The sequence below is a fragment of the Procambarus clarkii genome, chromosome 75 (genome assembly GCF_040958095.1).
Source record: "Procambarus clarkii isolate CNS0578487 chromosome 75, FALCON_Pclarkii_2.0, whole genome shotgun sequence".
In the NCBI taxonomy this organism is placed as follows: Eukaryota; Metazoa; Arthropoda; class Malacostraca; order Decapoda; family Cambaridae; genus Procambarus; species Procambarus clarkii.
The window spans coordinates 24,015,059-24,036,673 of NC_091224.1; the positions used below are offsets into that span (position 1 = coordinate 24,015,059).

At 49.0% G+C, this 21,615-nt stretch overlaps 2 protein-coding genes across 4 annotated transcripts in view; one reads left to right on the forward strand and one right to left on the reverse strand.

The window, feature by feature from the left end:
• The window catches only part of LOC123771684 (NF-kappa-B inhibitor alpha), a 54,978-nt gene extending 33,609 nt beyond the window's left edge, over positions 1–21,369 (reverse strand). The window contains exons 1-2 of one of the 2 annotated variants that reach the window (XM_069313362.1): positions 20,221–21,369; positions 7,288–7,393 (exon numbers count right to left, since the gene is read on the reverse strand). In XM_069313362.1, coding sequence (XP_069169463.1) covers positions 7,288–7,393; positions 20,221–20,807 — 693 coding nt within the window. In that variant the 5' untranslated portion in view covers positions 20,808–21,369. The remainder of the gene's footprint in view (positions 1–7,287; positions 7,394–20,220) is intronic. The other variant, XM_069313361.1, reaches the window with a different exon arrangement.
• LOC123771681 (uncharacterized) overlaps positions 1–21,615 on the forward strand; it is a 148,847-nt gene that overhangs the window by 25,478 nt on the left and 101,754 nt on the right. Inside the window, exon 2 of one of the 2 annotated variants that reach the window (XM_069313363.1) lies at positions 8,975–9,082. The gene's annotated coding sequence lies outside the window, so the exon portion shown is untranslated. Of the gene's footprint in view, positions 1–8,974; positions 9,083–21,615 lie in introns of those variants that run through there. The other variant, XM_069313364.1, reaches the window with a different exon arrangement.

The window sequence follows — 21,615 nt, forward strand, 5'->3', positions numbered from 1 at the left end:
CTCTCTCTCTCTCTCTCTCTCTCTCTCTCTCTCTCTCTCTCTCTCTCTCTCTCTCTCTCTCTCTCTCTCTCTCTCTCTCTCTCTCTCTCTCTCTCTCACACTCTCTCACACTCTCTCTCTCTCTCACACTCACACTCTCTCTCTCTCTCTCTCTCACACTCACACTCTCTCTCTCTCACACTCACACTCTCTCTCTCTCTCTCTCACACTCTCTCTCTCTCTCTCTCTCTCACACTCTCTCTCTCTCTCTCTCTCACACTCACACTCTCTCTCTCTCACACTCACACTCTCTCTCTCTCTCTCTCACACTCTCTCTCTCTCTCTCTCTCTCACACTCTCTCTCTCTCTCTCTCACACTCTCTCTCTCTCTCACACTCTCTCTCTCTCTCTCTCACACTCTCTCTCTCTCTCTCTCTCTCTCTCTCTCTCTCTCTCTCTCTCTCTCTCTCTCTCTTTCACTCTCACTCTCTCTCTCTCTCTCTCTCTCTCTCTCTCTCTCTCTCTCACTCTCACTCTCACTCTCACTCTCTCTCTCTCTCTCTCTCTCTCTCTCTCTCTCTCTCTCTCTCTCTCTCGCCCAATTCCAACCAGTTTTAGTCTTGAGGAGCAATTCTCGCTTATTTCGGAAGGAGTTCGATCTAAGTTTCGAGTAGACTGTTGTCCTGCTCGAAATTCTGACGAATTTGAAGCAAAGTTGCATATATCTGAAGCTCGAAAATGACCCCCTGATATGGGGATGAATGTCACCATTTACGGAGTGTCGTGAGGCGGCGGCAGCGGCGCAACGGTTGGGGGGGGGGAAAGATGAAGATGAGGCCACCCAAAAGGTGGCACGGGCATGAATAGCTCGTAAGTGGTGGCCCTTTTGAGCCATTACCAGTATCAAGAGCAGATACTGGAGATCTGTGGAGGCGCGACTGCACCCTGCGTGACGGGAGATGCCTCCCGTGATGGGGGGGGGGGGGGGAAGGGGGCGCTGATGAGCGGTGTCGACGCGCGGCACCGGAGCCATGGGATGGACGGACCGATAGACGGACGGACGCGCGCACACCCAACCCACTTACGAAACCTCTACATCATCCCTTAATCAATGCGGCTGTGTTCACGTTTATTAAACACTTTACGAGTTTCTTAACGTCACAACCCGAGGTTGTTGTTGTTATAAACAACTTCGTAGTGCTCTGGAGCTCATAAACATGAGTGTAAACAAAGCCGCCATGACTGAGGAATGATGTAGAGGTTCCGTAAGGGGTTATCTTGAGGTTATCTTGAGATGATTTCGGGGCTTTAGTGTCCCCGCGGCCCGGTCCTCGACCAGGCCTCCACCCCCAGGAAGCAGCCCGTGACAGCTGACTAACACCCAGGTACCTATTTTACTGCTAGGTAACAGGGGCATAGGGTGAAAGAAACTCTGCCCATTGTTTCTCGCCGGCGCCTGGGATCGAACCCAGGGGTTGTGCTTGATTAATCCTAGCCCAGGAAATTGGTCATCTAAGCCTTCCTAACGCCATACACAACGTACGTGAGACCCCCCACGCAAGTGTGCAGCGCCAGCAGCATATTCAAGAGAAACGAAAAATAAAACTAGAAAAAAAGCCTCGCATCAAGATTCGTTCCTGAGGTTAAGGGCCTGAGCTACAAAGACAAACTTGGTGAACTGATACCTCAACACTAGAAAGAAGGAATAGTGCAGACATGATAACGACATTAAAGATCTTTTTGAGAACTAATCAAGTATATAAACAAGAATGGCAACTGGAGACAAATGAATCGAGAGATATTAGAAGAATTCTCAATCGACTTGAGAATGGTCCAGGACGGACCGAAACGTCGTCGTCCCTTCACCTTCTAGTGTGTGGTCTGGTCAACATACTTCAGCCACGTTATTGTGACTCATCGCCTGCATATTAGAAGAAACTTCTTCAGTGAAATGATCGTAAACTGAATGAATTAGTTTGATATTCTCGATGCATAAATCGATAGTTTTAAATATACATATTCGGAAAACTAGTGAAATAACATTGCACTGAACTACGGATGGCCGAAAGGCGCGAATCCTGCCAACAACAGCCTGACTGATCAAGTTATGACCAGAGAAGCCTGATTGATTGATTGATGAAGATTAAGCCACCCAAAAGGTGGCACGGGCATGAATAGCCCGTAAGTGGTGGCCTTTTGAGCCATTACCAGTATCAAGAGCTGATACTGGAGATCTGTGGAGGTGCGACTGCACCCTGCGTGACGGGAGATGTCTCCCCCGTGCGGGAAGCCTGGCCTCGGCCTGCGAGAAGAATTCTGGAGAGAGGTGAGAGGTAGCGCACAGGTAAGTCGCCGTCATCTCCGGTGCTCGCTAGGTGGAAACAAGGAAGAACCGCCCCCGGGCGACATGACTGGCTGATCTCTTGCGCACCACTACTCTTGTTGACTCTGGTGGTGGTGGTGGTGGTAGGGGTGTGTGTGTGGTGGTGGTGGTGGTAGGGGTGTGTGTGTGGTGGTGGTGGTGGTAGGGGTGTGTGTGGTGGTGGTGGTAGGGGTGTGTGTGGTGGTGGTGGTAGGGGTGTGTGTGGTGGTGGTGGTAGGGGTATATATGGTAGTGGTAGGGGTGTATATGGTGGTAGTGGTATGGGTGTATGAAACTCTGCCCATTGTTTCTCGCCGGCGCCTGGGATCGAACCCGGGACCACAAGACCAGCGTGCTGTCTACTCGGCCGACCGGCTCCCTATATGCGATATTTGCGACACACACACACACACAGCGGGGTGTCCTTGACTTAGCGGACACCGCGGCTGGTCGGTGAAGATCTGCCGCAAGTGACGGGCCGGCGGAGACATACGTCAAGACACGGCCGGCGGAGACATACGTCAAGACACGGCCGGCGGAGACATACGTCAAGACACGGCCGGCGGAGACATACGTCAAGACACGGCCGGCGGAGACATACGTCAAGACACGGCCGGCGGAGACATACGTCAAGACACGGCCGGCGGAGACATACGTCAAGACACGGCCGGCGGAGACATACGTCAAGACACAGCCGGCGGAGACATACGTCAAGACACAGCCAGCGGAGACATACGTCAAGACACAGCCGGCGGAGACATACGTCAAGACACAGCCGGCGGAGACATACGTCAAGACACAGCCAGCGGAGACATACGTCAAGACACAGCCGGCGGAGACATACGTCAAGACACAGCCGGCGGAGACATACGTCAAGACACAGCCGGCGGAGACATACGTCAAGACACAGCCAGCGGAGACATACGTCAAGACACAGCCGGCGGAGACATACGTCAAGACACAGCCGGCGGAGACATACGTCAAGACACAGCCGGCGGAGACATACGTCAAGACACAGCCGGCGGAGACATACGTCAAGACACAGCCAGCGGAGACATACGTCAAGACACGGCCGGCGGAGACATACGTCAAGACACGGCCGGCAGAGACATACGTCAAGACACAGCCAGCGGAGACATACGTCAAGACACAGCCGGCGGAGACATACGTCAAGACACAGCCGGCGGAGACATACGTCAAGACACGGCCGGCGGAGACATACGTCAAGACACAGCCAGCGGAGACATACGTCAAGACACAGCCGGCGGAGACATACGTCAAGACACAGCCAGCGGAGACATACGTCAAGACACAGCCAGCGGAGACATACGTCAAGACACAGCCAGCGGAGACATACGTCAAGACACAGCCAGCGGAGACATACGTCAAGACACAGCCGGCGGAGACATACGTCAAGACACAGCCAGCGGAGACATACGTCAAGACACAGCCGGCGGAGACATACGTCAAGACACAGCCGGCGGAGACATACGTCAAGACACAGCCGGCGGAGACATACGTCAAGACACAGCCGGCGGAGACATACGTCAAGACACAGCCAGCGGAGACATACGTCAAGACACGGCCGGCGGAGACATACGTCAAGACACGGCCGGCAGAGACATACGTCAAGACACAGCCAGCGGAGACATACGTCAAGACACAGCCGGCGGAGACATACGTCAAGACACAGCCGGCGGAGACATACGTCAAGACACGGCCGGCGGAGACATACGTCAAGACACAGCCAGCGGAGACATACGTCAAGACACAGCCGGCGGAGACATACGTCAAGACACAGCCAGCGGAGACATACGTCAAGACACAGCCAGCGGAGACATACGTCAAGACACAGCCAGCGGAGACATACGTCAAGACACAGCCAGCGGAGACATACGTCAAGACACAGCCAGCGGAGACATACGTCAAGACACAGCCGGCGGAGACATACGTCAAGACACAGCCAGCGGAGACATACGTCAAGACACAGCCGGCGGAGACATACGTCAAGACACAGCCGGCGGAGACATACGTCAAGACACAGCCAGCGGAGACATACGTCAAGACACAGCCGGCGGAGACATACGTCAAGACACAGCCGGCGGAGACATACGTCAAGACACAGCCAGCGGAGACATACGTCAAGACACAGCCAGCGGAGACATACGTCAAGACACAGCCAGCGGAGACATACGTCAAGACACAGCCAGCGGAGACATACGTCAAGACACAGCCAGCGGAGACATACGTCAAGACACAGCCGGCGGAGACATACGTCAAGACACAGCCGGCGGAGACATACGTCAAGACACAGCCAGCGGAGACATACGTCAAGACACAGCCAGCGGAGACATACGTCAAGACACAGCCAGCGGAGACATACGTCAAGACACAGCCGGCGGAGACATACGTCAAGACACAGCCAGCGGAGACATACGTCAAGACACAGCCGGCGGAGACATACGTCAAGACACAGCCAGCGGAGACATACGTCAAGACACAGCCGGCGGAGACATACGTCAAGACACAGCCGGCGGAGACAACATGACCAGCCACCGCGGAAGAGCAGCACTCCAGCACCTTCAGAATGTTACCTGTTCTCTCAGGCACAAGGTCGCTGGTGCCAGCCCCGGCGTCTCCACCACGCCGCCACAGACCATCACGGTCCCGTGTGGAATTGTTCAACATTGGCCAATTCGGCCAATTGTTCAACAAACCCGATTGGGCTTCGGAGAAGCTGCGGGAGCCTCGTGAGGGCAGTAGCACTCCAGGTTACAATTCTTTTAATCCTGTCGTGGGGCCTTTGACTAAAGGCGTAGCTGGGGATCATCCCGGACGTTAAGGTTCGAACCCTAATCACGGCCCTTGTGGATGTGTTCACTTGATATATCACGCTATTGTGATTTCTGTGTGTATACGATATGTTGTTGTTGTTGTGGTTATTAGATGTTGTGGTAATAGTTGTGGAGAAAATAATAGGTTAGTAATGTCAAATTTCAGAGAGAGGGAGAGAGAGAGGGAGAGAGGGAGGGAGAGAGGGAGGGAGGGAGGGAGAGAGGGAGGGAGAGAGGGAGGGAGAGAGGGAGGGAGAGGGGGAGGGAGAGAGGGAGGGAGAGAGGGAGGGAGAGGGGGAGGGAGAGGGGGAGGGAGAGAGGGAGGGAGAGGGAGGGAGAGAGGGAGGGAGAGAGAGAGGGAGAGAGGGAGGGAGAGAGGGAGGGAGAGAGGGAGGGAGAGAGAGAGGGAGAGAGAGAGGGAGAGAGGGAGGGAGAGAGAGGGAGAGAGAGAGAGGGAGAGGGAGAGAGGGAGAGAGAGAGAGAGAGAGAGAGAGAGAGAGAGAGAGAGAGAGAGAGAGAGAGAGAGAGAGAGAGAGAGAGAGAGAGAGAGAGAGATGTTGGTTGTAATAAGAGGACGAAGGGTACTATAGACGGAACGATAAGAGAATGGGGAAATAGGGAAAATGAGAGGAGGGAGGGAGAGAGGTGGAGAGACGTTGGACGCGTGGAAGAGGAAGGGAAGAGAAAGAGGAAGGGGGTGTGTGGGGGGGAGGCTAACCCCAAACAGGTTCCTTGATGGGTAGGGGGGAGGGGGAGGAGGAGGGGGTTGGGGGGGTGGAGAGGAATGAATGGTGGGCGAGGCGCGGGGGGGGGAGGGGGGGAGGGGGGGGACAGAGAACATATACAGCACGCATACACGCCATAAACGACTCTAGCTCTTGGCACCGCCTCCAAGCTCTCAAAATGCACTCTCAGGACTTGAAGAGTTATGGGTATCACATAATATACACATGGGAGATACTGGAAAACCAGGGGCCAGATTCACGAAGCGGTTACGCAAGCACTTACGTACCTGTCCATCTTGTCTCAATCTTTGGCGGCTTTACACACAGAAATCACAATTGCGTGATGCGTCAAATGAACAAATCCACAAGGGCCGTGACGAGGATTCGAACCTGCATCCGGGAGCATCCCAGACGCTGATAAGGCAGTGTCTGGGATGCTCTCGGACGCAGGTTCGAATCCTCGTCACGGCCCTTGTGGATTTGTTCATTTGGCGGCTTTGTTTACAATTATTAAACGGTTAAAGAGCTCTGAAGCAAGATTAAGCCACCCCAAGAGATGGCACGGGCATGAGTAGCCCCGTAGTTAGTAGATGTTTGGAGTGAATGAGATCTTTGGTGGTATACCCATCTGGAAGTGTCTCTGGGGTTGTGTATGTTCCAGGTTGTTCTTGTTATAGATTCAGCTACTCGGAACAAGTTCCAAGTAGCACGGGCTATGGTGAGCCCGAAACTTACCTGGCACAGGAGCGGGGCAAGTAGCACGGGCTATGGTGAGCCCGAAACTTACCTGGCACAGGAGCGGGGCAAGTAGCACGGGCTATGGTGAGCCCGTAACTTGCCTGGCACAGGAGCGGGGGTATGTTCCAGGTGTATAGGCCTATTATATAGTTCTGATGTGTAGTGACATTTAAATATTCATAAAATATGGGGAAACATGATAATTATAATATTTAAATCAACGAGGCATCATTAAATAATGTATAATATTGCGAATACTAAAGGAAATACACAAAATATACATGGGAATTGAAACAAGGTGGAATGGAGAGGGGACTATATAGGAATATGAATGGAGGAGAGAGAGAGAGAGAGAGAGAGAGAGAGAGAGAGAGAGAGAGAGAGAGAGAGAGAGAGAGAGAGAGAGAGAGAGAAACATGCAGGAATGCGAATGGAAGAGAGAGAGAGAGAGAGAGAGAGAGAGAGAGAGAGAGAGAGAGAGAGAGAGAGAGAGAGACAGAGAGAGAGAGAGAGAGAGAGAGAGAGAGAGAGAGAGAGAGAGAGAGAGAAACATGCAGGAATGCGAATGGAAGAGAGAGATGGAAGATGCAGTAACACACACAAGGCCTGGAGGGCGGAGCGTTTCGGAGTAAGCGACAAAATAACATACCCTGCCGGAGTGGTTGGTGAGGTCGAGGAAGGCCTGGTGGGGGAGGAGCCTGGTGATGTGGTACACCACCTCGATGAACCCTCTCATGACCGCCACGTGCAGCTGGCTGCGGGGAACACAAGACTCGTCACAAACAATGTTACATGAACAGAAGAGCAACTGCAGAAGGCCTATTGGCCCATACGAGGCAGCTCTTGCTTCACCCAATCCCACTCATATACAGGGAGACGTCTCCCGTCACGCAGGGTGCAGTCGCACCTCCACACATCTCCAACTTGTTCAGTAGTTGAAAGATTTCAGTGATACGAGTCGTGTCAGGTCTGTAGCGTTGGCAGGTGTGTGGCCCTCAGCCGTATACCCAAGATCACACACACCTGTGTCCAAGCTCTCACACACACACACACACCTGTGTCCTAGATCACACACACACACACACACACACACACGCACACACACACACACCTGTGTCCTAGATCACACACACACACACACACACACACACACACACACACACACACACACCAAAGAGCCAGAGCTCAACCCCCGCAAGCACAATTAGGTGAGTACACACACACACACACACACACCTGTGTCCTAGATCACACACACACACACACCTGTGTCCAAGCTCACACACACACACACACACCTGTGTCCTAGATCACACACACACACACCTGTGTCCAAGATCACACACACACACCTGTGTCCAAGATCACACACACATACCTGTGTCCAAGATCACACACACACCTGTGTCCAAGATCACACACACACACCTGTGTCCAAGATCACACACACACCTGTGTCCAAGATCACACACACACCTGTGTCCAAGATCACACACACACACCTGTCAACCCGACGATGTGTAGCCATGTTCCACCACCTTTGTCTACCCAGATACACAGGTGTGCAGATGGATAATTAAGTGTAACGTGAAGTTTCTGTGTATGTTAACACCTTCGGGTGTAACTGCCTCCCATTCCTTCCCCCTATCTTGAGATTATCTTGAGATGATTTCGGGGCTTCAGTGTCCCCGCGGCCCGGTCCTCGACCTGGAAGCAGCCTGTGACAGCTGACTAACACCCAGGTACCTATTTTACTGCTAGGTAACAGGGATATAGGGTGAAATAAACTCTGCCCATTTGTTTCTCGCCGACGCCTGGGGTCGAACCCACAGGATCACAAGTCCAGTGTGCTGTCCGCTCGGCCGACCGGCTCCCTAGCCCCCCCCCCCCTACACCTCCAATACAAGAGGGTAGAAATAACCTAAGCTACTCAATCTTGGTGAGACTTACTTTACTGTCAATAAGCTTGAACTTGAGCTGGTAGGAAAACATGAGGTGTATGTGGGGGGGGGGGAGATGGGGAGATGGGGGGGGGAATGAGATCATGGGGTGGACAGGATATACAAGAATGAGGATGACGATTAGGTAAGGCAGTGAGAGGGTGTGTGAGGAGGGTGGGGAGGGGGGGGGTTATGGTGAGATAAAAGGGGGGGGGTGCTCTTGGTGGTGGGGGGAGGGAGGGGAGGGAGAGGGGGGGGGGGCAGTCACGTCGTGACGAGCATTCATGAATAACTCTTAGACTCGATGAGTGAGAGCGTCGCTGTATTATTTTGTTTACATATTGTATTGTATATCTGTGTTTTAATCGATGGCCTTTTTTCTGTTCACTTTGTTAGTGTGGAATGTGGGACGGGACGAGGAGGGAGAGGGAGGGGCAAGGCTTTCCCGGAATCTCCTGTCCTGCTGTCAGACTTACACTCTTGCTCACACCACCTGCACGCCAGGTAAGTCCACTACGGGCTCACCATAGCCCGTGCTACTTGCCCCGCTCCTGTGCCAGGTAAGTCCACTACGGGCTCACCATAGCCCGTGCTACTTGGAACTTGTTCCGAGTAGCTTAATCTATAACAACAGCAACAACCACCTCCTGCACTCATTCCTGTACTCATTCATTTTCTTACACTCCACACTGTTGCCACACCCCCTGCATTCATTCTTGTACTCACTCATTCACCTACACTCATTCTTATACTCACACTCATCCTCACAACTGAGGCAAAACAAAATAGCTACCCAGAAACCTGTTAATCCGGGTGGATTAGCATTTATGACATTGACGTAGCATTTATGACACTGTTAATCATCTTGTGTGATAAGGAAAACACGAAAATAACATTACCCGCGTGTTATCGAGAGACACGGGTGGGAAATAGGGGGTACAGAGAATATGAACACGTGGACACGTACAAGTGCCAAGATGAACAGCTCAGTAGGCTTTCTTCCTGTTGGGGCTGTCGTACATACTGATATATAATCAACTTTATTAAAGATGTATTAATTCGTATGCAGGCGGTGGGTGTCATAATAACTTGGCTAAATGAATCGACTGGAGAATGGTCCAGGACGGACCGAAACGTCGTCGTCGTCCCTTCACCTTCTAGTGTGTGTGGTCTGGTCAACATGTATTAATTCCTTCATTCATTCTGAAGATGTATTAAATTCCTATTTCGATTCTTCCTCCGTGGTCTGACATTGTCACTGATACATAAGAATATAGGTAACTGCAGAAGGCCTATTGGCCCATATGAGGCAGGAATTTATGACCAAACAATTCCACTCATGTGTGTATATCACGAAAATAAACACGTGATTAAAAATGTGACAGTGTCAGACCACGGAGGAAAATTGAAACAGGAATTTCCTTAAGTACTTTCGTATATTAATACATCTTCAGAAGGAGTGGTTTTACAGGTCGAGTACTGGACATAAATAGGCAGGAGAGAATGGTAGAGTGAGGTGAGGTACAATAATTCCACTCGTATACATGTCGAACCCATATCGGTATGTTGTTTCACAGCATGAATGAAACTACAAACTCATTAACTCATTGCCCCGAGGCAAATGGTAAAAGCAAATGAAGATCTTTGGGCATTGGGGCTATTAGATGTGGGGGGGGGGGGGTACATCCGGGTGACCTGAGCGACCTTCTGGGGCACAGGAAAACAAGGTCAGGCGAACAAGGCCGCCGCCCCCACCCGAACCAGGGTATACCTGAAGTCAGTTCCGAGAGTTCTGTTCCTAAAGCCCCCCGGCCTGAGGGCCAGGCTAGTCTTGTGGGTGATACCTGCTTGATACCTGGTTGATGGGGTTCTGGGAGTTCTTCTACTCCACAAGCCCGGCCCGAGGCCAGGCTTGACTTGTGAGAGTTTGGTCCACCAGGCTGTTGCTTGGAGCGGCCCGCAGGCCCACATATACCTGGTTGATGGGGTTCTGGGAGTTCTTCTACTCCACAAGCCCGGCCCGAGGCCAGGCTTGATTTGCGAGAGTTTGGTCCACCAGGCTGTTGCTTGGAGCGGCCCGCAGGCCCACATATACCTGGTTGATGGGGTTCTGGGAGTTCTACTCCACAAGCCCGACCCGAGGCCAGGCTCGATTTGTGAGAGTTTGGTCCACCAGGCTGTTGCTTGGAGCGGCCCGCAGGCCCACATACCCACCACAGCCCGGCTGATCCGGAACTTCTCTTAGAAAACAGTCCAGTTTTCTATTGAAGATGTCCACGGTTGTTCCGGCAATATTTGAAAGACTGTTGGTAGGAGCGGCCGTCCAGGTCCACATTACCACCCAGCTGGCCCTATACTTCCTGCAGGAACTTGAGCATGTAAGGGACGGGGGGGACTTGTGTGGGATCTGTCTTTGCTAACTGAGATCTGGTGGAGGAGGAGGAGGCGGAGCGAAGGTGCGTCTGAGAAGGTGGGCGTCTGGGGGCGAGGCTGGCTGGCCCCCCGACCTGGGTCATTATCTTGAGGTTATCTTGAGATGATTTCGGGGCTTTAGTGTCCCCGCGGCCCGGTCCTCGACCAGGCCTCCACCCCCAGGAAGCAGCCCGTGACAGCTGACTAACACCCAGGTACCTATTTTACTGCTAGGTAACAGGGGCATAGGGTGAAAGAAACTCTGCCCATTGTTTCTCGCCGGCGCCTGGGATCGAACCCAGGACCACAGGATCACATTGCTTGGTGGAGTAGACTGTGCCGGTGGTGTGATGTGATGTGTGATGATCGCAGTGATGACTCTGTGCTAGGGATTGGGGGTAACAATTTCTGTTTTTATAAATTAATGCAGGACGAGCGGGAAGAATGATAATTTTGATTTATTGATGGTGTAGTGTTTGTTGACTTCAGACTATAGGCTGTATATTCTCCTAATGTTGGTGATGAGTTTATCATCCGTGAAGTTCAGGTCTTGTACTTGGGTCATACAAGTCATGTATCATACGTGCCATGTATGAGACACAGCGTGCCAGCCGTGGCACGCTGTATGACAAACCATGTTGCGAGATGATGATTTTCTAATATGGCTGTTACTTTCTTCACTCTCGTGTTCTTGAGGATATCTTCATAATACCCCATAATGTTTACCAGTACAGGTTATCACACAGCCCTTTGTGATTTGATTACGGTATGGGATTTGATTACGTAAAACTGTGTAATCTCTCACATAGTATAGGGCATAAATGACCAGTTACCTTATGCCAGTAAACAAAATGTTTCAGTTGAAACATCTACGTTTCGAGATGTTTAACCTGAAACACAGTCATATACAGTATAGGTATAATAAGTGTGATGCCACAGCATCGCTCCTGTGCCAGGTAAGTCCACTACGGGCTCACCATAGCCCGTGCTACTTGGAACTTGTTCAGAGTAGCTGAATCTATAACAACAAGAAGTGTGATGTATTGCAAGGTGTAGTTAAACTTAAACTTAAACACCAACTTAAAGGTGTATCTAGGTGAGATAGGTAGGCCTACTTGGGGGGGGCCTTCGTCAAAATGTATTATCCTTACCCATTTTTAGTGCCCTCGGCAAATTGGGTAATGTTGGCGTTCCTTTGGTTATATGAGCCGTGTGGTGGTGGTGGTGACAGCAAGTGGCAACGAAAATAGGATCCCTGTCATTATGGCAACTCTCCAGCATGTCATCTTGAGAATTACAAGCCTGACTGTGTGATGGGATGCGGGGGCTGAGAGCCGGATCTTCACAGGTCGTCTGGCAAGGTCAGTCAGTACGAAGACGGCATCCAACACTGATATATTCTCCCACAATGATCAGACTCTCTCTCTCTCTCTCTCTCTCTCTCTCTCTCTCTCTCTCTCTCTCTCTCTCTCTCTCTCTCTCTCTCTCTCTCTCTTTCTCTCTCTCTCTCTCTCTCTCTCTCTCTCTCTCTCTCTCTCTCTCTCTCTCTCTCTCTCTCTCTGTGTTGAGAAGGGAGGAGGACTGAAAGGAGAGGGTGTCAGAGTTGAACAGGACTCGGTACCCACATTCCCGCTACCATTGCGACATTGGTATTGTCGGTTTAACACACACACTTGTATCTTGGTAACGGTACTGACAGTGGCACTGTTACTGTGATGAAAGTGCTGATCACTGTTTGGTGTTGGCACTGTGACGGTGATGATAAAAGTGATATTTTAGTACCGGCCTTGGAGTTCAGAACCTGACATGGCTGTAGTACTCACGCTGCATGTTTAAATATTGACGCTTAATGCTGAATGTTGCTCTGGTATTGTGGTACTTGGCAGGTGGTATTCATGTTGGTACTTGTATTGTGATGCCTGGTTCTTGTGGTACGAGGCCCAGGGCACGTTGTCGTGCCTTGTACGACCACATCCGCAGGGGATGCCCCACAGGCTTGAGTCAGGGCACATAGACATCTCTGATTCACCAGAGGTGTGTGTGTGTATGTACTCAACTCGATGGGCTTGCTGGGTCTGGCGTTAGCTCCTAGACTCTGCCTTACCCAATGCTAATACGGGCTCACCATAGCCCGTGCTACTTGGAACTTTGTGTTCCAGGTAGCGAATCTTTAACAACAACAACCCAACGCTCTTTAATGAATTCTATCTTTTACACGTATGATAATCTTGGTTTCTTTGCTTCAGCCTTTTATTCGTCTATCCCATTCCATTAATTTAATGTTCTTATCCTCACGAGTGTGCGTGTGTACTCACCTAATTGTGCTTGCGGGGGTTGAGCTTTGGCTCTTTGGTCCCGCCTCTCGACTGTCAATCAACTGGTGTACAGATTCCTGAGCCTACTGGGCTCTATCATATCTACATTTGAAACTGTGTATGGAGTCAGCCTCCACCACATCACTGCCTAATGCATTCCATTTATTAACTACTTCCTGTGTGTGTGTGTGTGTGTGTGTGTGAGAGAGAGAGAGAGAGAGAGAGAGAGAGAGAGAGAGAGAGAGAGAGAGAGAGAGAGAGAGAGATCTGCCTGCACGACCGAGCCTCTACTCTTGGGTTCCGGCTTTCAGCAACTGTAGCATTTAATACAGTGTCTGTCAATCACTCAACCTGCTATCACACCTGGGATCAACTCCTGTCTCATGTAAGGGAGGTTCGAGTAATTTAGAGAGATGACAATGGCGCAATACTGTTACGTTAGGAACTGGGTAGATAAGGCTCAATAACCGAGTAGATAAGGCTAAAAAAAACGTGAGTAGATAAGGCTCGAGGACTCGAGGAGGAAATGGAAGTGATAAAATTAGAGAAGATTTTTTGATCCACTCAAGGAAATTCCCACTTGAGGAAGTTCCAACTTGAGAGACACACAGATACATGAATTTATTTGTTGTGGCTATAAAGGTAATGATAGGTGGTGGTGGTGGTGGTAATTCTGGGGTGATGTAGGTGGTGGTGGTTGTGGTGGTGGTAGTGGTGATGGTGGTGGTTGTGGCTGTCGTGGTGGTGGAAGAGAACTACAGTAGAATTAAAATCAGTATTCCAACTCGAGAGTCACAGCCCATTACTGTGTAGTGTGAGATATAGGCCTACGTGCATAAAAACTATTCACAGCAATAATAATGAGAGACTATTGATGATAGAAACAATATTAATGTTTTCGTATGCACAAAGAAGTCACATTAACGTGATGGATGAATGAGAACATTAGTAGAAGCCACGAGGAAGCTTGTACACAGGGGAATCTCTAGCACCCAGGTGTGTGTGTGTGTGTGTGTGTGTGTGTGTGTGTGTGTGTGTGTGTGTGTGCTTAGCAGTTCCCACTGTGTGTGTGTGTGTGTGTGTGTGTGTGTGTGCTTAGCAGTTCCCACTGTGTGTGTGTGTGTGTGCTTAGCAGTTCCCACTGTGTGTGTGTGTGTGTGTGTGTGTGTGTGTGTGTGTGTGTGTGTGTGGTTGTGTGTGTGGTTGTGTGTGTGGGTGTGTGTGTGTGTGTGCGCGCGCGTGCGTGCGTGGGTGCACGTTCGAATCCTCTTCGTGAGTACTATTGATTTTCTTACAAAGTTTTTTGTTTCACCCGAAAAAAATGTCTTGTTATACTGAATAATATTTTTCTTAAATTATAATATTTTTTTACAATTTCCTTTATCTCATCCCCCCCCTCCCTCCCCCCTCCCCCCCCCCCCCCAACACTAAGTAAAATGCCGGTGATGAATAATGATGAGTGGAATTCATATATATATATATATATATATATATATATATATATATATATATATATATATATATATATATATATATATATATATATATATATGTATACACATATATAACTATATGTGTACATCTCCACAGCCCTCTTAAGGTTCGATAGATAAGTACTGAAAGGTAAGGAAAATGCCACAACCACCAAACTGCCTCTAACTACTGCAACCCTCCCCCCCCCCCCCCCCGTAGCAACTGCAGAAGCCGGAGTGTATAGCAGCAGAGGGGGAGGGGGGGGGGGAAGACTAACAGATGAAAACAGTCCATAAGAAACAGCAACGGAAGCAAAGGGCCCGTGGGAACTAAACCAAGGAAAAATATAGCGACAGACGCAAGTGACCGTAGGTCTATAGACGTGCAAGACTGCTGCTGCACACGCACCAATGAGCGCTCAGCAACAGGAATATATAGCAACATTGCAGCCTAGTAACTCCCAGGAGCCTCGCGACAGCTGTAATTGTGGGTTGAGGTGGCGACGGTGGTGCCTGTAGGAGGGGGAGGGGTGGCCTCTGTGTGTGTGTGTGTGTGTGTGTGTGTGTGTGTGTGTGTGTGTGTGTGTGTGTGTGTGTGTGTGTATGTGTGTGTGTGTGTGTGTGTTATGGCATCTGGGATAGTGTGGTGGTGTTGCACAGGAGAGGTTCAGTACCACAGACGACGGATCGCGATGACGCAACGCCGGAAAAGGGTGAATTCCACAAAGATTTTTTTATGTTTTATCAATGCTGGGGAAAAGTACATCGACTTCCCAAAACACACTTCAAGACCATCCTATCGAATCATCACCACATCCTGTCTGTCTGCCTGTCTCTGTCTCTGTGTGTGTGTGTCTCTCTCTCTCTCTCTGTCTCTGTGTGTGTGTGTGTGTGTGTGTGTCTCTGTCTCTGTCTGTGTGTGTGTGTGTGTGTCTCTCTCTGTCTGTCTCTGTCTCTCTCTGTGTCTGTCTGTCTCTCTCTCTCTCTCTCTCTCTCTCTCTCTCTCTCTCTCTCTCTCTCTCTCTCTCTCTCTCTCTCTCTCTCTCTCTCTCATCACTTTCTATTACAGCCCACGTAGACGCTTTCTATTACAGCCCAAACTTTCATATTATTACATTTCATTCCAATTACAAGTCATTTTCTAAACGGGAACCATCACTTGTAACTAAAGTCAAATTGCTACCAGTAGCCTATTTCAGTTTTCTAGACTGATAATGTTCACGCTCTTTTAAACTCGCATTTTACAAATTGGAAAACTAATTAAATCACAATCCTCGTAAGTACATCAGTACAGCCTAATCCCATTTCAAAAGCAAATCACAAAGCCCAATTTACTTATCAACTTTCTCAACCCTGATATTTTGGAGACTACTAAACCCCCTACGATAACTTAGTCTACAGCCACCTGTAGATGATTCCGAGGATCAACGTTCTCTTGGCCCGGTCTCTGAGCAGGCCTCCTAATTGGTAGTCTGGTCAACCAGGCTGTTCGATACGGCTACTCGCAGCCTGACAGCCTTTGTTGGCCAGTTAACTCATTTCTCTCACCCATTTAAAAATATTTCAAATGCAATTTTGATCAACTTCCTCGAAGGCTTTTGAACAATTTTTCAAAATTACAAGATACCTGTAATTGGACAATTCTTCCATGTTCTGCTAACTCACCCAAGCCAATTTAGAAATTATAGCTCATGTTAAGAATTCCCTTCCCCTATTTGAACAAAAAATAAACAATTTCGCTTCATACAACTGTAGGCTAATACAGCATCCACCCATCCCTATTTCAAAACTTTAAATACGAAACCCATTTCACCGTCCGTAATCCCCCACACACACAAGATACACCAGGCTACAGACACATACTCAACGTTCCAATTACAACACTCGACGTCCCAATTTCAACACACTCCGGGTTGAGGCTCTCAATTATGACGACGTGTGTGGGGGCTGGGACTTACCCCATCCCAAGACTGTCAAGGAATCCCAAGAAATCCTTTGCTGGGATTATTGAGGAGGAAAGTCTGGTGACGCAACATTAATGGGGGGGGGGGGATGTGGATAATTGGTGATGGGGGGAGGGAGGAGGCTTTATTAGGAGTAAAATGATATGGGTATGTTGGGAGAACAAAAAATGGGGAATATCGGTTTGAGGAGGCAGGTATTGGAATAGGGAGGTAAGTATTGGGGAATATTATGAAATAGGGTTATCTTGAGGTTATCTTGAGATGATTTCGGGGCTTTTAGTGTCCCCGCGGCCCGGTCCTCGACCAGGCCTCCACCCCCAGGAAACAGCCCGTAACAGCTGACTAACTCCCAGGTACCTATTTACTGCTAGGTAACAGGGGCATAGTGTGAAAGAAACTTTGCCCATTTGTTTCTGCCTCGTGCGGGAATCGAACCCGCGCCACAGAATTACGAGTCCTGCGCGCTATCCACCAGGCTACGAGGCCCACTATTAGGAGTAATATCCTTGCTAGTGGATCTAGTGGGAAGTATCCTTCCCACTAGGGGGGGAAGGATAATTTACTGAAGGAACCGTGTTGAAACAAAGATGCATTCTTATATTCTGGACCTCTAGGCTGATGACAAATAACTGCTTTCTAGACAAAATTATTTGTCTAAGAATTATTTGTCCGTGCTGATAAGTTGCACTTACTAAGACCTTCCTTGTGTGTGTGTGTAATTTGTGCTTGCAGAATCGACCTATTAGCTCTTGGACCCCGCCTTTCTAACCATCGGTGGTCAAATAATGACTCCCGAGCTACGGTATGTGGAATAGGAGAAAATGGGCCAGGCACAGCCAACATATTATGTGAAAGACTTTAAAGAACTCTGCCAAAGAAAGCGATCTATGGTGGTTTTGAATGGTAAACTGTCACCAGAGGATTACCTACTTCGTGCGAGGAGCCTATGCTAAGCGTTCTACTTTCAAAATCGATTTTACATATATGGACAGTCAAATATTAAAGACATTGTTCACAACTATTGTGAGACCAAAGTTGGAATGTGCAGCAGTTATGTGGTGCCTCTATCTCAAGAAATACGTCAACATAATACACCTAGTTGTGCTTGCGGGGGTTGAGCTCTGGCTCTTTGGTCCCGCCTCTCAACCGTCAGTCAACAGGTGTACAGGTTCCTGAGCCTATTGGGCTCTATCATATCTACACTTGAAACTGTGTATGGAGTCAGCCTCCACCACATCACCTCCTAATGCATTCCATTTGTCAACCACTCTGACACTAAAAAAGTTCTTTCTAATATCTCTGTGGCTCATTTGAGCACTCAGTTTCCACCTGTGTCCCCTTGTGCGTGTTCCCCTTGTGTTCAACAGCCTGTCTTTATCAACCCTAGGGTTGTGGGTTGCATCGTGGGGAAGACGAGTCGAACCTCAATAAGCCTAGCAGGCTTCCTGTCCCGGACAGTGGGAAGCAGGAGGTGCAGAGTGTAAACAGAAGGTAAACATTCCCCCACATTACGCGGAAGTGGCCCAGCGCACTCTGGCAGCTATTGATCCAAGGCAGCGTCTGGGAACCCGCGGTACACCAGCTTCTCCCTGGGTATACACGCTTTACTTTGGTCCCCTTCGACGAGAGTATACATGCTGGTTGGTCAGTAAGGTATCGTGGTAAACCGAGCAGAGGTTGATGGGCCTCAACACCAGAACAATGTGGTCTACACCAGACCACACCACGGCCTCACCAGTACATAACGGTTCAACTAAACCATTCATATATACCTGCTGCTTACTTGCACATCAAGAAGTAGAAATTAGAAGTACTATATACCAAATATAATCATTATGTTTCTACAATAGCTCCCATAACACAGCTACTTACACTAAACAGGGTATAACTACGTAGGTCTAGAAGATAACAATTTAAACAAATCACAAACAATAACAGTTTGTGGAGGCTTGTTAACCTACCAATCATTGTATTTTGTTATTGTAGTAACAAGAAGCATAGTACTTTTCTTCTTACATTTTTTAAGAGCCAAACTGACGTAGCGGCGTGTCCTTGTACGTTGGTGGGTGAATGTTCTACTTCACTTGCAGCCTAACATCTGTATGCATCGCTTGCTTAGATTCTAGAATGTGTACTCTCCTAGCTATTCGCTTAGATGTGCTTGTTGAGTCAAGTATCGGCTTTTAAGACCCGCCCTTTGACCTGCTGTAGTTCAAAGACTATTCACTCTTTTTCTATCATATTTACGATGACCAGACCACACACACTAGAAGGTGAAGGGACGACGACGTTTCGGTCCGTCCTGGACCATTCTCAAGTCTCAAGTCAAGCCTGCATATCATATTTACATTTTAAGCTATGTATTAAGTCAGCAACAACAATGTCTGTGTCTCTGTGTGAGTCTTTAAAATGCCTTTGTTCTTTTATATTTCCGCATTAATGAGCAACCAGTTGATGTACAAATGTCATTTGTACATCAAATGTTGATGTCATTTTGTTTAGACACCGTTGATTCTAAGTCAGTGCCCCAGCTTGGTGCCTTCTGTTGATAATTACTTATTTGAATGCGTGAACTAATTTGCCCATGTCGAGGTCCAATGTGAGCGACTGTACATCTGGTTACGTCTACACCCCCCCCCCCCTCCCCCTCCCCCCGCCTCAACGGGAACCCACTATGCATAAGAATTTATTTTCGTACGCCTGACTAGCATTTCTTTGCACGATTACTTTCATTTTCTGACGTATCCTTTAAATTGGCGTTTAAAATTGTTTAAGTATTATCTTGGGGAATGTAAGTGGTGTTTGTAACGCGCAATAAACCTGTACTTTAAATTATTTATATTTTCTAAAACGTTAAGAAACAACATGTTTTAATATTTGATGTTCGAATTCCTCACAATGTCGTTCAAACTGTGGCATGAATTAGGGGTTAATATATTCTTAAATTCTAACTCATAACATGATGAGATTCCTTAAAACATGACCTTGAAGGCTAACGTGCATGACCAGGCATTCTTATTCAATATTGCATTAGGTAATCCAATTCAGAGGTCCCCTGCAGTTTTGTAAACATGATGAAACAATGTTTACAAACTCTATGCATCGTCATCCTATGCCGAACCCTATTTCTTGTACACAAACGTCCTATAGCTGCTTGCCATCTATTTAAAACGGTAACCACCAGATTTATATTATTTTTTATTCAGGTAATGGTACATTGAAGATGAGTTACAAACATAATGTTGGATTTAAAGATAGAAGCTAGTACATACCTAAAGCCATTAGTACGCATAGCGTTTCGGAATTCAATTTCTTTAATATGCACCCCATACCAATCCCGTGGGCGGTGGTGTAAAGGATTACAGAGGCACATAATCTGTTCAGGAACTGAACCCTCTAGTTCGTTTGAGTTTCGGAAATGATTCATTATTACTTATGTAGAGAATATGTATTAAGGAAATAGCCAAACGGGTTCTTACGTGTCTCCATCTTCGTCCCGTTGGAAGATCTCCTGCAAGAGGGCGATCTGTGCTTCGCTGAGGCCCAGACGTGAGCGTCGCGGTGGAGGCGTCGCTGGCTTTGGTGTGCTGGTCTCAGCCTCGCCAGCCTCTGAGGAGGTGACGCTGCTGGAGGAGCAGGAGGAGGTGGAGGGAGACGCGAGGTGGAGAGAACTGAGCTGCTCCGAGATGTCTATGCCAGAGTCGAGTTTGGCTTGTGAGAGAGCCGTGTGGGCCTTGTCAGGAGTCGAGGCGTGCTGCTGGGCTTCCCCAACCACTCTCGTCTGTTCTGAGCGCATGTTATTCGCGCTGCTGCTGCTGCTGCTTGTACTGTGACTGCTGGCAGGGTTGTCGTCACACCCCAAACACGACGAGATGAGATTCGAGCCGGAGAGAAACCCCGAGTCGTTGTGGGAGTCGTAGAGAGACTTGTAGTCGGTGGTAGGGGAGGAAACCTTGGGTCTGGCGCTCTCGTCTCCCGCTATGGGAATTGGGATGCACCCGCCTCGCTGGGGCACCACTGTGACCTGCTCCACTATGCCACCCTGACCCTGGCCACTGTGCCACATCTTAGCATAGAGTCGAGATGTAAACACGCTATCACAAGATCAATAACACCGGGGCACTACTATATAGGCTCGCGCCCTTCACTATATAGTCCTACTGAGACTATGACGGGTGTTGGAGGCGTGCGCCACTAACGCACCAACATGGCCACCGTCGGGTTATAAAGCACTAAATCACTTCACCAGACTGGCACCATTGCACAATCGCGGCACAGAAGCCACGAGCGAGCAGTGAGAGCGGCGAGCACTGAGTGTGTGAGCTCCGGCCCGAGTGAATGGCTGCCACTCCACCGCTCGCTGCCACACGCCGCCACCATCACCATCACTCTCTACCTTCCCTTACCTCGCTCCAAAAAATATATATATAAACCCTAAACTCCCAACATATTATACTATCCTCCGTACAACGCTTACTTCAACAAATTCAAATCAATCAAATTATACTCCAGCGGGGTGTTCACCACATTCAAAAAATCCCCAAAATCCCCTACAATAATGTAACCGGCTTTTAAACTCCATAAACCCTTTCGAGACACGAAGCCTCATCTACAAGATTACACAAGAAAAATCGCCAAAATTTCCAAAACTTTCTCCAGTGGCCAAGGTTGGGGAGTGCGTAGTGTGGCGGCCCCCGGCACCCCCTCCACTGGGGTTTCCCGTCCGGGCCGCCCACAGTTGCCAAATGCGACAGTCTGGTGGGAATGCTCCGTCCATTGGCAGTACGCATTTAAAACTGTTCAAATTGGGAAACGCGTGTCTAATTTGGGGAGGGGGGGGAGTGGATGAACTTTAATCGTGGCCAAATATGATA